This window comes from Nematolebias whitei, chromosome 15 (assembly GCF_014905685.2).
Source record: "Nematolebias whitei isolate Nwh7 chromosome 15, NemWhi1, whole genome shotgun sequence".
NCBI classification, from domain to species: Eukaryota; Metazoa; Chordata; class Actinopteri; order Cyprinodontiformes; family Rivulidae; genus Nematolebias; species Nematolebias whitei.
Genome location: NC_056512.1, coordinates 534,203 through 550,776, shown reverse-complemented (window position 1 = coordinate 550,776; position 16,574 = coordinate 534,203). Strand labels below are relative to the sequence as shown.

At 43.5% G+C, this 16,574-nt stretch overlaps 1 protein-coding gene across 1 annotated transcript in view; it reads left to right on the top strand.

The window, feature by feature from the left end:
• The first annotated feature begins 2,607 nt into the window (after positions 1–2,607).
• hdac5 (histone deacetylase 5) overlaps positions 2,608–16,574 on the top strand; it is a 212,885-nt gene continuing 198,918 nt past the window's right edge. Inside the window, exons 1-5 of the mRNA XM_037689291.1 lie at positions 2,608–2,714; positions 7,685–7,795; positions 7,870–8,063; positions 8,139–8,254; positions 8,347–8,533. Coding sequence (XP_037545219.1) covers positions 7,789–7,795; positions 7,870–8,063; positions 8,139–8,254; positions 8,347–8,533 — 504 coding nt within the window. The 5' untranslated portion in view covers positions 2,608–2,714; positions 7,685–7,788. The remainder of the gene's footprint in view (positions 2,715–7,684; positions 7,796–7,869; positions 8,064–8,138; positions 8,255–8,346; positions 8,534–16,574) is intronic.

Sequence of the window (16,574 nt, the reverse complement as noted above, 5' to 3'; positions counted from 1 at the left end):
TAGTGTAGCTGCTGTGACCAACATCTGTGTTGGGAAGAGACGCCAGTCGGATCCAGTTCAAAATCGCTTTTTATTGAACGAGCCTGTCAAGGCATGCGTATATTTCACGCATCACGCTGCACTATAACATACTAAATGTGATATATAATAACAGTTTAACAATAATAAACAGTATTTCTGTTAGTGATAGGAGATACAATGAAGCTATGCTAAATGAAGCGATCTGGACATCATGCACTTCAAGCTATGTGATTTAACCCGTTGATGATGTGAAACATATTGCGTTATTAAAGTTGAAAATGAAGACATCGGGTTTAATTTTTATTTATTTATTCAACACCACAAAGTGTATGTCACACAAACACAGATAATTAAACTGAACACACTATTACAAACACATTAATTGAACTGTAAACTACATGAACTGTACTCTTCCTCTCTGTTGTCATTCTGTTTACTGACACCATGTTGTTTATTTGGCTCATTCAGGCGTCACTCCTTTGATTAATGCAGCTTAAAACATTGAATGGATCGAAAAAAAGAACTGAGGGGAATTTTAAATAAATAATTCATCCAGCATCTCTCTCTTCAACGTCCTCCTGCACCGCACCTGGGCCGAGGCTCTTTTGGAACCGATCCACCTCTATTGGGAGGGCAGCTTTTCCTCGCAGGAAAAATAAAAACTTGGTTGTTGTGTAACCAAAGTAAACACAAGCAAACATTATTAAGAACATAGATTTACCTGCTGTAAATTGGCTACTGATTATCACGGAGTAGAAAGTCCGACATCATCATTGTCAGTTCTCTTCCGTTCAGCGACCGGTGTGTAGCTGTTAGATGAAGCGCTCCTGCTTGGCGTCAAGTCTGTCGACTCGTATCCAAAATCCAGCTTTAACTTGTTGTTAAGCTCTTGTTAGCAGGGCTTTTAGCCCAGAGGAAAGTCCAGTGGTCTGAGGCAGTATGCATATGCATTAAGAGAATGTATAAAATTCACAGCGCCAACTAATGTCCCGGCATGAAAACTACTGCAGGGTGGGAGTAGGGGGGGATTCTTGCGGATGCATGTAAACACAAAATCTTTCCGTGTCAACAGAGGTTTTCCTCAAATTAAAAGTTGAAAAACGTTACAAAAACATTTGAAGCTCTCAACCTTGACCTCTCTAAGTGGCTTTAAGAATCTGTTGGACTCCTGGCAAGGACCAATGCAGACATGTTCCTGTTTTTAGTTTTCTACATTCGCCTTAGAATCTAGCTGTTTTTTTTTTTGTTACCTTTTTTTAGCCATCCTATTTGTTTAAAAAAACAAAAAACTGGAGTATGACTTTTTATAACTGTTTATTGTTGTCGCTGTTGTCCATTGTTGTCATCATTCTTTGTTGAAATCAGGTCTCTCTTGTAAATGAGTCCTCGAGGCTCAATGGGATTTACCTGTGTAAATAAAGGTTGAATGAATGTTTCCCCCTGCCGTGTCTGTGTAAATAGGGCCTTAAGGAAAATGTTATTCAGTGGCAGGAAGCTTGCTTTCTTCTTTCTTTCTTCTTCTTTCAGCTGCTCCCTGCGTTAGGGGTCGCCACAGCAAACTAAGTCACATGAAAACTTGGTAATTACTTTTACACCGGATGCCATTCCTGACGCAACCACAGACCACAGAGCTAGCACAGCCCTCTGTATGGAGCAGGGAGCTGCTATCCAGGGTGCCCGGGGGAGCATATGGTGGGGGTTAAGAGCCTTGCTCAAGTGTCCAGAGGTGGGGGGTGGGGGGGGATGTGGGTGCTTCACCTTTCCCACCCAGATTTTTGATGTTGTCGGTACTGGGAGTTGAACCGGCAATCTTCCGATCACAGGCCCACCTTCTCTACCCTCTGCACCACCACTTCCCTGGCAGGAAGCTTGGTAGCCTGTCAAAATAAAATATCCATCCATCCATTATCTTTACCCTCTTCTTCCTTTTTGGGTTGTGAGGGTCGCTGGTGCCCATGTCCAGCCATCTCTGTTCAAGAGGCAGTGTACACTCTGGACAGGTCTCCAGTCCATCACAGGGACACATTAAGACAAATGAGACAAAGCCACTCCCTCTCTCACACACCTAGAGACAATTTAGAGTTACCAATCAGTCTAGCATGCATGTTTTTGGTCTGTGGGAGGAAACCAGAGTACCCAGAGAAAACCCACGCAGCACGGAGGGAACATGCAAACTCCACCCAGAAAGTCCCCCGAACTGGGATTTGAACTAAGGTAACCTGCTCGCTGAGAGGCTGCTGCTCTACCAACTGTACCATTGTGCTACCCAAAGTAAAATATAAAAATAAATAAAATATTATAATCTTGAAGTACATAAGTTAGTCGCTCCTGTATATAAACCGCAAGGTCAAGTGTGAGAAAAAAGTAGCGGCTTATACGCCGGCAATTACGTCAATCAGTCACCTGTCAATCAAAATGTTTATTGTTTTCTTTTTGAGCGATGTGTATGTGTCACTGGGGAGAGGACAGTCTGGGTTTTCTCCTGAACCTGTTCCCACAACCTGACCACAGGTAAGGAGTGGCAGAAGGTGAATGGATAGATAAAAATATATTTACTTTCTCTGTACCCCCGCACCCCCAGCCCCATCAGAAGCTGACGACCCAACAGGAGACTGAGCGTCAGACGCTTCAATCCCTGCGAGGGAGCGGAGCTCTAACAGGGACGTTTCTCTCCACATCATCCCTGCCAGCAGGTTAGTTCTACACCTGTCGCCATCTTAAAGGTTTCTATTAAGGTTTCCATCTGTGGGGCGGCTGTGGCTGAGTGGTTAGAGCATTCATCCTCCAATGCAAGAACCCTGCATCCAGGTCTTAGCATCTCCAGGACATACCTTCTACACCCTGGAATGACAATACTTAACCTGAATGTGAGTGGTCTTTAGAGCACAGATATTCAGAGACATAACAACACTTCAAGTCTGACTGAGTGTGACACAACTTCTGTAGTGATAATTGGCTTCTCATCACCTGGCGGCACATCAGAGTCCTGGGTGGAGAGTGACAGCATGGGACTTATGCCCCTGTTCCACTGTTACGTTGCGAATCAGGTCAGTTCGGGTCGGTTCAGATCGGCTCGTGTGTCGTTGTGTTTCCATTTACACTTCTGGACCGGCCCTGTAGGCGGGGACCAGAATCCAACTCGTCTTACCACCTGGTGGCGGTAGTGCTCCCTTAAGCTACTTACTAGCCACCACTAAACGTATTAGAAGAAGAACACCCTGAAGGTTTTGTCACACGATGTTGTGGAAGAGATGTCATGCTCTAATGGAGCACCTCATGAGCTGTAACTTTTAAACCTGATTCATAATCCTACCTTACTGCCTTCCCTGCCTGCTGTAAATCCATGTGTTTTACATTTTAGTATAGATTTTTACAGTAAAGATGTATTAAAAATATCTTCACTTTTATTATTTACAGATATGCACAAGGTTCATGTTAAAATTGCAGAACATCACACTGTGCTGTAATCTTTGAAACTGCTTTTACAATAAGATACAGACTTGAAAACAATTAGATTAAATTTTGTCCTTAAATTTTAAAGGTTTGTATTTTAATCAATTTAAAAACATAAAAGTATTACTTATTAATCTAAAAATGTTAAGTCTGGTCCTCTGGACATTCAAAAAAATAAAACAAACAAACAAAAAACATTTATTGTTTATTTGTTTATATGTTTATTTATTATAAAATGTATTGTTTGTTTTGTTTTGTGAATGTCCAGAGGACCAGACTTAACTTTTTTAGATTTTTCTACCTGGATTATTGAGCAGCATCAGGATATTACTTAATAAATAGTCAGTTGGTCTGTGAACACCATGGGGTCCTAGAAGAGTTGAAGAGGTGGCTGTTCATGTCTGTGCCTCCCTGGTGAAGATGCTGCTCCCACAACCCTGAAGCAGAAGATGATGGATGGATGGATGGATGGATGGATGGATGGATGGATGGATGGATGGATGGATGGATGGATGGATGGATGGATGGATGGATGGATGGTGGATGGTAAAGGAGGAGACCATCAAACAGCAGGAGTGGTCATTTCAGTTGAACTCCTGCCTGTTTGCTTCAGATCAGCTGTTCAAATCTCTACAGGTTCAAATAAAAGGTGCACCAGGACTTTCAGCTGAATCTCTCGGGCCACAGTTGTACAGCTGATAAAGTGATGACTGATAACTGTCAACTGTCTTTTCTGAATTTTGGACTGTTTTTGTCTCACTTCATCCTAGAACCAAAAAATTTATAACATAATAACAGTTGAGCAGATTAACAACAAAGTCCATGCTCAATAATCCAGGATTACAATCCAACATTTTTCAGTCAGGTCATCTGGACAGTTTCTTTTTTTGTGCCGAAACGTTTCGCCTTCAATCTGGAAGGCTCCATCAGTCAAGGAAACACACAACAAAACTGATTCTTCCCCCAACAGCTTACTCCAAAGTGGAACGAACCAGATCTAAGATATGAACTAAGAAAAACATCAACTAAAAATATGATAAGCTCTAATAGCATAAAAATAATAAACACAATACGCCGAACAGCAGCACGGACATGAGTCTGTATGAAGCATGAACACAGCAACATGAAACAGATCAGCAGCAACATGAAACAGATCAGCAGCAACATCAAGCTGATCAGTATCAACATCAAGCTGATCAGCAGCAACATGATGTGATTATCCTGGTTAGATATTCATGAGGCTACACAAACTCAAGTTCATGTTGCTGTTTGACGTATTGTTTTGATTGTTTACTGCTATTAGTGCTTAATGTATTTATTAGTAGATGTTTTTTAGTTGATATTTTTCTTAGTTCATATCTTAGATCTTATTACTGTTTTTCTTGTACATTTTATTGTTGGCTGTAACTGGGACCCTGTGCACATAATTTCATCCCACCACATGTTCAACATGTGGTGCGTATTCAGTATTTATTCAACATTTTATGTTTTTACTTTACAAATAAAATAAAAGCAAGTCCTTATCGGCACAGATAAAGTGATGTGGAACATGTTGCATCTGTTCTTACCAAGTACAGAAGGCTGCAGCGTTGTGCTGCTCTGTGAGGTGCAGCTGGGCTGTGATGGAGATCTGTCAGGTTCAGACTCCGCTGATGGAGCAGGGGCAGAAGCCGGGAGGCTTGGAGGGTTTAATGTGGAGTTTAGAGACGAACCGTCAGTGAGAAACAGGACCGGAGGACAGTTAGCGTTTATGCAAATTAGCTTAGCATCGTAGCACCGATGTTGTCCTATTATGGCGTCTGTACTCATCCCTTTAGTTGGCAGCTCAGAACACCACATACAGAACACCATGGACTTTGTGGATAAGGTGAGGGATGTCATCATGGAGACTGATGAAACAATGGTCCCTTTTGATGTCACATCACTCTTTACGTGCATTCCTGTTGATGATGCAGTAGAGGTTGTCAGTTTAAGATTAAAATCAGACACCACTCTGAGCAGCAGGACCACACTTTCCACAGAACAACTGTGTCAACTCTTGAAACTGTGCCTGCAGTCAACCTACTTCACATATGGGGAGCAATATTATAGGCAGAAACATGGGTGTGCTATGGGGGTCTCCAGTTTCTCCTATTGTTGCCAACCTGTACATGGAGGAGGTAGAAAAGAGAGCCTTGACGTCCTTTTCAGGGACACCACCAAGTCATTGGTTCAGGTATGTTGACGACACTTGGGTTAAAATTAAATCCCAGGAAGTCCAACATTTTACTGACCACATCAACTCTGTGGATAAATACATCAAGTTCACACGAGAAGATGTAAAGAATGGCAGGTTGGTTTTCTTGGACTGTGAGGTCTCAGTCTCTGATAGAGGACATTTGCAAACTGAGGTGTACCACAAACCCACCCACACAGACCAGTATTTGCAGTTTGACTCCCATCACCCTTTGGAGACAAGTTAGGAGTCATCAGGACTCTGTATCACAGAGCAGACAGCATCCCCACTAACTCAGGAGCCAGGCAGAAGGAGAAATCCCACACAAGACAGGCTCTAGAGCAATGTGGATATCCTAACTGGGCCTTCCTGAAAGCAGAGAAGAAACCCAAACAGGACTCCAGTCAGCCATCAAGTGAAAAGGAGGAACCCAGACCCAGACCAGTGGTCATTCCATATGTTGAGGGAGTATCAGAGAAACTGAGACATTTATTTTCTAAACACAACATCCCAGTGGCTTTTAAACCCCAAAATACATTAAAGACTGGTTCATCCCAAAGATCCAGTCCCCCGGTACAAACAGAGTAATATTGTGTATGTTGTTCAGTGTCAGGAGGGCTGTGATCAGTCTTACATTGGGGAAACTAAACGGCCACTGGCCAAAAGGATGGACCAGCACAGAAGATCAACATCATCAGGCCAGGATTCTGCGGTCTACACTCATCTCCAGGCCAGCGGTCACTCTTTCAGGGATGAAGATGTTCACATCCTGGACAGAGAGGAACAATGGTTTGAGTGAGGAGTAAAGGAGGCCATCTTTGTGAAAAGAAATTGTCCATCATTAAACAGGGGTGGAGGCCTCCGGGTTCAACTGTCCCCCTCTTACAATGCTGTGATTGCTAGTATCACTCAACCCCGGGTGAATAGTACATGGTAAATGGACTGTACTTCTATAGCACCTATCTATCTTATTTCAAGACACTCAAAGTGCTTTACAACACAATCTGTGTCCTCATTTACCCATTCATACAGCACTCTACTAGATTTCTACAAAGCTAATTGAACAAATCATTCTAAAGAGACTAATCAGTGCTTTAGATCACATTCATACACTGATGGGACACACATCAGAGGCAATGAGGGGTTTAGTGTCTTGCCCAGGGACACTTCAGCATGTGACTGCTGGTGGATTCGAACCCCCAACTCTTGCATTGGAGGACGACTGCTCTAACCGCTCAGCCACAGCCGCCCCATGAATGAACTCAGCAACATGAAATAGATCAGCAACAACATGATGTGATTTTTCACAATTATTATCCTGGTTAGAGATTCGTAAGTCTAACTGCCTCAGGGTAGAAGCTGTTCCTCAGTCTAGTGGTTCTACACTTATTGCTCCTTAACCTCCTTCCTGAGGGGAGCAGAGAAAAAAGTGTGCGTGCTGGGTGAGCGGGGTCCTTCATGATGCAGTTGGCCCTCTTCCTGTATCTAGTGGTATAGATTTCTGTGATGGTGGGGAAGCTCACTCCAACAGACTTTTGTGCAGCCTTCACCACTCTCTACAAAGCTTTTCTTTCTGCAGCTGTGCAGCCTCCATGCACACGTTGATGCTCTATGTTCGGGGGGGGGGGGGGGGGGGGGGTGTTGGCTAGGTGTGTTTGTTCCTTTGGAAGTCCACAACCATCTCTTTCGTCTATTTCACATTGATATGAAGGTTGTTCTTCATGCACCAGCTCTCCAGGTTTTCCACCTCCTGCCTGTAGCTGGACTCATCGTTGTTTGTCAGGCATCCCACCACTGCTGTATCATTTGCAAACTTTACAGTATGACAGACTGGATAGGTAGGTGTACAGTCATACGTGAGCAGAGTGAACAGGAGACGGCTCAGCACACGTCCCTGAGGGGAGCCAGTACTGAGGGTTATGGTGGAGGAGGAGAAATTATGGATACTCACAAAGTTTTGTTTGAAACAAGTGATTTATTATGGTTTGTCTTCAGGTGCAATTCATGATGTGGAGACCCCCCCTTCTACCTCTCATGCAACCCATTCCTCATTGTTACAACATGTCCTTCTATTGGAGCAGGCCCGACAACAGACTGCGATGCTAGGTGGAACACATACACACACACACACAAACTCCTGAGCGTGCTCTTACTCTGCTGGTTCTGTGCCCCCCATCCAGTCCCCATGTACAATCAATCCCCGCTTGTCTCAGCAGAGAGATGTGTCAGCACCAGTATGAGGCCCATCAACAAGCTGCCTCGGCACCGACCACTGGCCCGCACACAGAGCGCACCTTTACCCCAGTCCCCCCAGGCCCTGCAGCAGCTGGTGGTCCATCAGCAGCACCAGCACTTCCTGGAGAAACACTACAAAGTACACACACACACTCTGCCAGCACGCACCCCGACAGGCACGTATCGGCTAACTGACATCAAGTTGTGTTTGTAGATACTGTCGAAGGTGGCAGACCTGCCCAGACCACCACCCACCCACCCAGAGGAGATCGAAGAGGAGCTAACAGAGACCAGTGACATGCAGGAGGATGAAGATCCAGGTCTTAACAGGTGCACAACTCCTGAAAACAGATCCTTTTTTCAGCTCCACATTGAACTTGTTATCCCATTAAACATGTGGCTGCTTATTTTCTTCCATTTAGACTCCAGAAGGAGGGATCTGACGACAGCACGCATTCATCGGAGCAGCATGACATGCCTGTGAAGGGCAAGGAAGAACCAAGGAACATTCACATTAAAGGGGAGAGCACAGACAGCGATCTGGATGAGGAGGACGAGGACGTCATACAACTCAGGGAGAGCGAGGAGGAGAAGGGGAGCTACTTTCAGGTTTGTGAAAAACCTTCATGTGTTTGTGCAGCTCGGCTTCATACAGATCTTCACTCAGGCAGCTGATGTTTGGAGTTGAGAAAATCATACAATATAATAATATAATTATATCCTTCAGGCTGTAGGTCCTGCTTCTTTCAGAGCAGGGTCAGTCACAATACATAATTAAAGCTGCAAGCAGCATTGAAGGCCATCGCAGCAAAGCGCCGCTCCGGCCTTACGGTGACCGCGGGAGCTCCAGAGACTCCGCTCGGTCGCCATCGCGAACGCTCTCTCGCCCGTGACGCACCCATTCACCAGGGTTCGCAACGTTCACCAGGGTGCACGTTCGCCGAACCTTCGACATCACCTGTGACCGCGGGAGCTCCAGCAAAGCCTCCCAGTCGCCATTGCGAACACTCTCATGCCATTCCCGCACGCGTCCACCGGGGTGCGCATATGCCGAAACTTTGCAATCACCTTCCACCCATATCAGTATGAGTCCTGCTGCAAGCTTTACAAGTTGGACTAAAATCTGACCTTCCAGACGGGAGTTATTGTCACTTCCTGTTTTGTCGCAAATGAAAAAGGACTTCTTTAAGGCTTTTCAACATGTCATATGTGGTAATCAAAAGTTAGCGAATACGGTTTCAGTCTTATATCTTACACAGTGACAGGCTGGAAAAGTCTCCCATTAATCATCAGTTTATTCTCTGAGTGGGCCAGTCTTAAGTCAAGTCATGAATCAACAATACCAGTGTGTCTACAAGTGCTCACTGATGAAGCACAAAAAAATCTGGTCTAGATCAGATCGTGTATCACTGAGATATAACTGTTGGAATAATCTAGAGGGAGTACTTGAGTCATAGTCAACATTTTTCAGTCAGGTCATCTGGACAGTTTCTTTTTTTGTGCTGAAACATTTCGCCTTCGATCCGGAAGGATTCATCAGTCAAGGAACCACACAACACAAAACTGATTCTTCTCCCAACAGCTTACTCCAAAGTGGAACAGACCAGTTATGTTGGTGCTAAGATGGTCTCTTTGTCATGCCCCTCCTCCATTGCTGGCCCTCTTCCTTGTTGACAGTCTTGTAAAACTGATTAAAAACAACAAAGTTCATGCTCAATAATCCAGGTATACAATCCAACATTTTTCATTCAGGTCATCTGGACTGTTTCTTTTTTTGTGCGGAAATGTTTCGCCTTTGATCCGGAAGGCTTCATCAGTTAAGGAAACACACAACACAAAACTGATTCTTCCCCCAACAGCTTACTCCAACGTGGAACAAACCAGTTATGTTGGTGCTAAAATGGTATCTTTGTCACATCCCTCCTCCATTGCCGGCCTTCTTCCTTGTTGACAGTCTTGTCAAACTGGTTGAAAACAAACAAACAACAAAAAAAAAAACTGTCCATATGACCTGACTGAAAAATGTTGAATTGTATACCTGGATTATTGAGCATGGACTTGATACGACTGTCAGCAAGGAAGAGGGCCGGCAATGGAGGAGGGGCATGACAAAGAGACCATCTCAGCATCAATATAACTGGTTTGTTCCACTTTGGAGTAAGCTGTTGGGGGAAGAATGAGATTTGTATCCTGATGCATGCTCAATAATCCAGGTTGAAAAATCAAAAAAAGTTAAATCTGGTCCTCTGGACATTCAAAAAAACAAAAAACAAAACAAAGCAAAAAAATGTAAAAACGTTTTGTCTCTCATCCAAAAGACTTCCTCAGTATGATTTGCTGTATTCAGCTCTGTCTGTTAAATAGCACCTTCTCAGAGTGGATCAACCAGTTTGCTGCTGACAACCAAAACCAGCTGATCACATGCTCAAGAAGGACCATCAGCCTTACAATGGATCATTAGCACACTGATGGCTGTTTACTGTTCACAGGGGGTTGAGTGATACTAGCAATAACAGCATTGTAAGAAGGGGACAGTTGAACCCGGAGGCCTCCATCCCTGTTTAATGATGGATGATTTCTTTTCACAAAGATGGCCTCCTTTACTCCTCTCTCAAACCATCGTTCCTCTCGGTCCAGGATGTGAACATCTTCATTCCTGAAAGAGTGACCGCTGGCCTGGAGATGAGTGTAGACCGCACAGTCCTGGCCTGATGATGTTGATCTTCTGTGCTGGGCCATCCTTTTGGCCAGTGGCCGTTTAGTTTCCCCAATGTAAGACTGATCACAGCCCTCCTGACACTGAACAGCATACACAATATTACTCTGTTTGTGCCGGGGGACTGGATCTTTGGGATGAACCAGTCTTTGCCGTAATGTATTTTGGGGTTTAAAAGCCACTGGGACGTTATGTTTAGAAAATAAATGTCTCAGTTTCTCTGATACTCCCTCAACATACGGAATAACCATTGGTCATTCCGTATGTTGTCACATCACTCTTTACGTGCATTCCTGTTGATGATGCAGTAGAGGTGGTCAGTTTAAGATTAAAATCAGACACCACTCTGTGCAGTAGGACCACGCTTTCCACAGAACTGTGTCAACTCTTGAAACTGTACCTGCAGTCAACCTACTTCACATATGGGGAGCAATATTATAGGTGTAAGGATGGTACTTTTCTGTGGCCCGGTTTGTGTCTGTTTCCCTCGTGCTCCCTTATTAGTTCCATTAGTGCCACCTGTGTCTCGTCCCAGCTGTTTGTTATCATGTCTCGTCTTCTACCTGTATTTAAGCCGTCCTATTCTGTCTTGTTCTTCGTTGGGTCGTCTTCATTGGGTACCCTTCCTTGGGTCTCCTGAGTCTTTCCCTGAGTCTTCCTGGTCCCTCGAGTTCCCCGTGTCTCTCGTGTCTCCTGAGTTCCCCGTGCCTCCTTCCTAGTTCATGTAAGTTTTGCTGCCCCGTCAGCTTGTTTATTTTGTACTTTTCGTTTATCATTAAAAGCCTATTTTTGTATTTCTGCCGAGTTGAGTCCTTGTTCTGCACTCTGGGTTCACTCCTGACACAAATCCTAACAATAGGCAGAAACATGGGTGTGCTATGGGGTCTCCAGTTTCTCCTATTGTTGCCAACCTGTACATGGAGGAGGTAGAAAAGAGAGCCTTGACGTCCTTGTCAGGAACACCACCAAGTCATTGGTTCAGGTATGTGAAAATGGCAAGTTGGCTTTCTTGGACTGTGAGGTCTCAGTCTCTGATAGAGGACATTTGCAAACTGAGGTGTACCGCAAACCCACCCACACAGACCAGTATTTGCAGTTTGACTCCCATCACCCTTTGGAGCACAATTTAGGAGTCATCAGGACTCTGTATCACAGAGCAGACATTATCCCCACTAACTCAGGAGCCAGGCAGAAGGAGAAATCCTACACAAGACAGGCTCTAGAGCAATGTGGATATCCTAACTGGGCCTTCCTGAAAGCAGAAAAGAAACCCAAACAGGACTCCAGTCAGCCATCAGGTGAAAAGGAGGAACCCAGACCCAGACCAGTGGTCATTCCGTATGTTGAGGGAGTATCAGAGAAACTGAGACGTTTATTTTCTAAACATAATGTCCCAGTGGCTTTTAAACCCCAAAATACATTACGGCAAAGACTGGTTCATCCCAAAGATCCAGTCCCCCGGCACAAACAGAGTAATGTTGTGTATGCTGTTCAGTGTCAGGAGGGCTGTGATCAGTCTTACATCGAGGAAACTAAACAGCCACTGGCCAAAAGGATGGACCAGCACAGAAGATCAACATCATCAGGCCAGGACTCTGCGGTCTACACTCATCTCCAGGCCAGAGGTCACTCTTTCAGGGATGAAGATGTTCACATCCTGGACAGAGAGGAACGATGGTTTGAGAGAGGAGTAAAGGAGGCCATCTTTGTGAAAAGAAATCGTCCATCATTAAACAGGGGTGGAGGCCTCCGGGTTCAACTGTCCCCCTCTTACAATGCTGTTATTGCTAGTATCACTCAGCCCTCTGTGAATAGCAAACAGCCATCAGTGTGCTAATGATCCATTGTTAGGCTGATGGTCCTTCTTGACCATGTGTGCAGCTGGTTTTGGTTGTCAGCAGCAAACTGGTTGATCCACTCTGTGAAGGTGCTATTTAAGAGGCAGAGCTGAATACAGCACCTCAGACAGGAAGTCTCTCGGATGAGAGACAAAACATTTTTACATTTTTTTTTTTTTTTTTTATGTCCAGAGGACCAGATTTAACTTTTTTGAATGAGTTTTGTGTTATGTTTTTCCTTGACTGATGAAGCCTTCCGGATCAAAGGTGAAACGTTTCAGCACAAAAAAAGAAACTGTCCAGATGACCTGACTGAAAAATGTTGGATTCTATACCTGGATTATTGAGCTTGGATTTTGTTGTTTTCAGCCAGTTTGACAAGACTGTCAACAAGGAAGAGGGCCGGCAATGGAGGAGGGGGCGTACCAAAGAGACCATCTTATCACAAGCAGAACTGGTTTGTTCCATTTTGGAGTAAGCTGTTGGGGAACAATCAGTTTTGTTGTGTGTTTCCTTGACTGATGAAGCCTTCTGGACCGAAGGCGAAACGTTTCATCACACAAAAAAAAAAAGAAACTGTCCACATGACCTGACTGAAAAATGTTGGATTGTATACCAGGATTATTGAGCATGGACTTTGTTGTTTTCAACCATTTTGACAAGACTGTCAACAAGGAAGAGGGCCGGCAATGGAGGAGGGGGCGTACCAAAGAGACCATCTTATCACAAGCAGAACTGGTCAGTCCATTTTGGAGTAAGCTGTTGGGAGAAGAATCAATTTTGTTGTGTGTTTTGTTAAAGACGGGAGCTGGCTGCTGGCCACCGGATCCAGAAACCCCCTCCAGCCCATGTCTTTTCCCACAGCTCGAACCTCCCTCAGAAGTGGCAACTCATTTTAACAAATAAATCAAGGAAACGTCAATTAAGTTTTATCAATTATATTAGAAAAGGCAGGAAAAGATTACAATTCACAGCGCTGGACTCTCCGGACTGTGACGCCACAGACCCGGAAGATCCTCGATGTCTCGTGTCATTACTAATTTATAGGGCCCTTAAGACTCCACCTTCACAGAAGGGGACCTCAACCTATCCGTGTATTAGGGGGCGTGGCTAAGTGTGATCTTATGTGGACTGACGTGTTAGGAAAAATATGAGACGGTGCTTCAAAGCCTTTCTACGTGATGTGGCAAGCAGATTAAACTATTTGACTGATATTGAATCCCAGGGGGGCAGCACGGTGGCGCAACTGGTAGAGCTGCTGCCTCTCAGCGAACAGGTCCCTGGTTCAAACCCCGGTACAGGTGCCTTCTGGGTGGAGTTTGCATGTTCTCTCCATGCATGCGTGGGTTTTCTCCGGGTACTCCGGTTTCCTCCCACAGACCAAAAACATGCATGTTAGGCTGATTGGTAACTCTAAATTGTCCCTAGGTGTGAATGAGAGAGTGAATGTTTGTTTGTCTCGTTTGTCTCTATGTGGCCCTGTGATGGACTTGCGACCCGTCCAGGGTGTCCCCCGCCCCTCGCACAGTGATTGCTGGACATGGGCACCAGCGACCCCCGTGACCCAAAATGGAATAAACGGGTAAAGAAAATGGATGGATGGATGGATGAATCCCAGGGAGACTCTCTTGAGAGCTGCTGGCCCAGTTTAACCCAGTCAGAACCGGGTCATAATTTCATTATAATCCCGTCTCTGAGCAGATCAAAACCATAGGACCAGTCTAAATAAGAAATATCGTAACAACTCCCCCTGGGCGGGAGTCCCCGAAGGGGTTTCCCCGCATAAAAACTCCCAGTTCAATACCGCCAGATAAGCAAACAATTAATCACTTTTCTCTGGTTGAATGTGAACTACTCCTTATATGTTGGTGGGAGATGCCTACAGGCTATAGCGTGACCTGGCAGCCTCAGGTAAAAATAAGATGCCAGAGCTGACCGCTATCTTCTGACCTGCCAGCCTCAGGTCGCCTGACCCAGCATCTGGACATCTGCCTAGGAATTCATCATCCCCCTGGTGTGGTGCAATGACATGATGGAAATTTCTAACATTGGTCTAAGTCAGTTCTCTAAATATATGATTTAATAATTGCAGGAGGCGTCCTAGTGCAAGAAAGCGTTCTTATCTAATATGTTAATCAGTTGTAGACCCTGAACTTCACTTTTTGAATCCAAGGGGCAGGCCTGGTCCATCGTGTCCATCTGGAAAAGAAAAAAGAAAAAACTCTGTGTCCCCTTTCCCTTCAATCATGTAATATCCAATTAATTGCACAGAGCGCTGCCGGTATGTTTTGCCAGTCACAGCTGAAAAATGTGTTTGTGTGAATAAAAATCTGAATTAAACATTTAACATGTTTTAACATGCATATGTATGTAAATAACAGACCCTCCCAACTCCCCCTTGTGATATAATATAAAAACATTCCCAATTAACTAACAAATCAATTTACCCATGTAATTCACCACCACCCTGTAATTTAATATTAATTTAGATTGAAAAATGTCATAAGTTCACCACCTGAAAAATCTATATTATAAAACCTCATTTGTATTCATCAAAATCTTTTGGTCTCTTCTTCATGGCCGTTAGCTGTACAAATTTCAATATTACATAGAAAACAATATCAAAAATTAAGTTTATCATCGCAATTGCTCTATCTAGTGGCGTTGTTTTATCATGATTGGTTTTTCAAACATTCTATGTCTACACACATCAAATAATCATCAAACAAATCATCAAGTAATCATCAAAAGGTAATATTTAGCTACGTACCATGCAAAAGTATCTTGTCCAACCATGTTAATTTTAAGGAAAAAATCATCATAACGCTCCATATTACTGTTAATAAACTGTAAACGTTAATATTAAAACGCATCCCACAATTAGTCTGTCCATCAATCATCTCATCTTTCAAGGTAGTTGGAGAAGACCTGTCACCCAATTAATGCTGAGTTCAAAAATCAAATTAACCACAATTCTAAAGTACACATCTGTATTTAATTGTTAAAAATTTACCCAGAACTTAGCTTCACATATAATCACATCATTAATTGATTAGCATTGAAAACACAACCTATAAATATTTGTAATGTCAAAATAGTGTTCTATAATCATTTCAGTACACGTAAAAATCCCAAAACTCTAGTCTAGTATTAATCGTTTATTAACTCATAGCTTAATAAAATCAGTAAGTTCACAGTTTCAAAGTGTTTTATTGGCTAAAGATATATTTTAAAAATGCTCCTCGTCTATATGTTTAAAAGTAAAATCAGAAAATAGAAAACCCTTAACTGTGCTGGTAACGTTAATTACATGTTAATAATGATAAGTTATGTCAATTTGATGTTAATAAACTGTCACAGCCAGATCAGTATGAACCTTAAAGAACCCTCATTCATGATAAATGATAACACCCTCATTTGATGCGTGATGTTCTCAGCTCAGGGAGTAGAACCGGTGACTTTTTTTCCCCCTGGCACGCCACTCCATTCCCCCTCATCAGGGGCATTTCCTCGAACGTCTGTCCAGCCTCCATCCTTCAGACCCCTGTCATTGGACTCTCAACCTCTCTGTCAGCGACTCGTTTGAAGCTGCATTATCAGGAAAAAAGAACAAACATCCTTCTCCCACAAATATCACAAAACTCCATCAGTCATCTAACTAAATTTCTATAATTTTCATTATCAATATATAATTATCAATTATCATTCATTATTGGTAAGTCAGTGGTTCATATTGCAGGTTCATACTCATCTGACACCTCTCTGGGAACGTTGATCACAAACTCACATGTGACCCGTGTTCACCTTTCCCAGAGCCTCTCCAGCTCAGATAACCTGAACAGGTGATGACATAAACAGCACAACACCCTGCTGGCAACCAGCCAGACAGAGTCCATCCTTCTACCCATCATCCTATTCCTGTCAAGTTTTTCTGAATTGAGTCATCACTATCATTGAGCATTTTATCAGCAACACTTACGGTTTTTCTTCATGCACCAAATTTCACAAGTCATTATAAGTGTTATACAACATCACTCTAAAATGCTATGTCTTAAATCATGTTAGTAGTTTTTTTTTTTTTTTTTTTTTTTTTTTG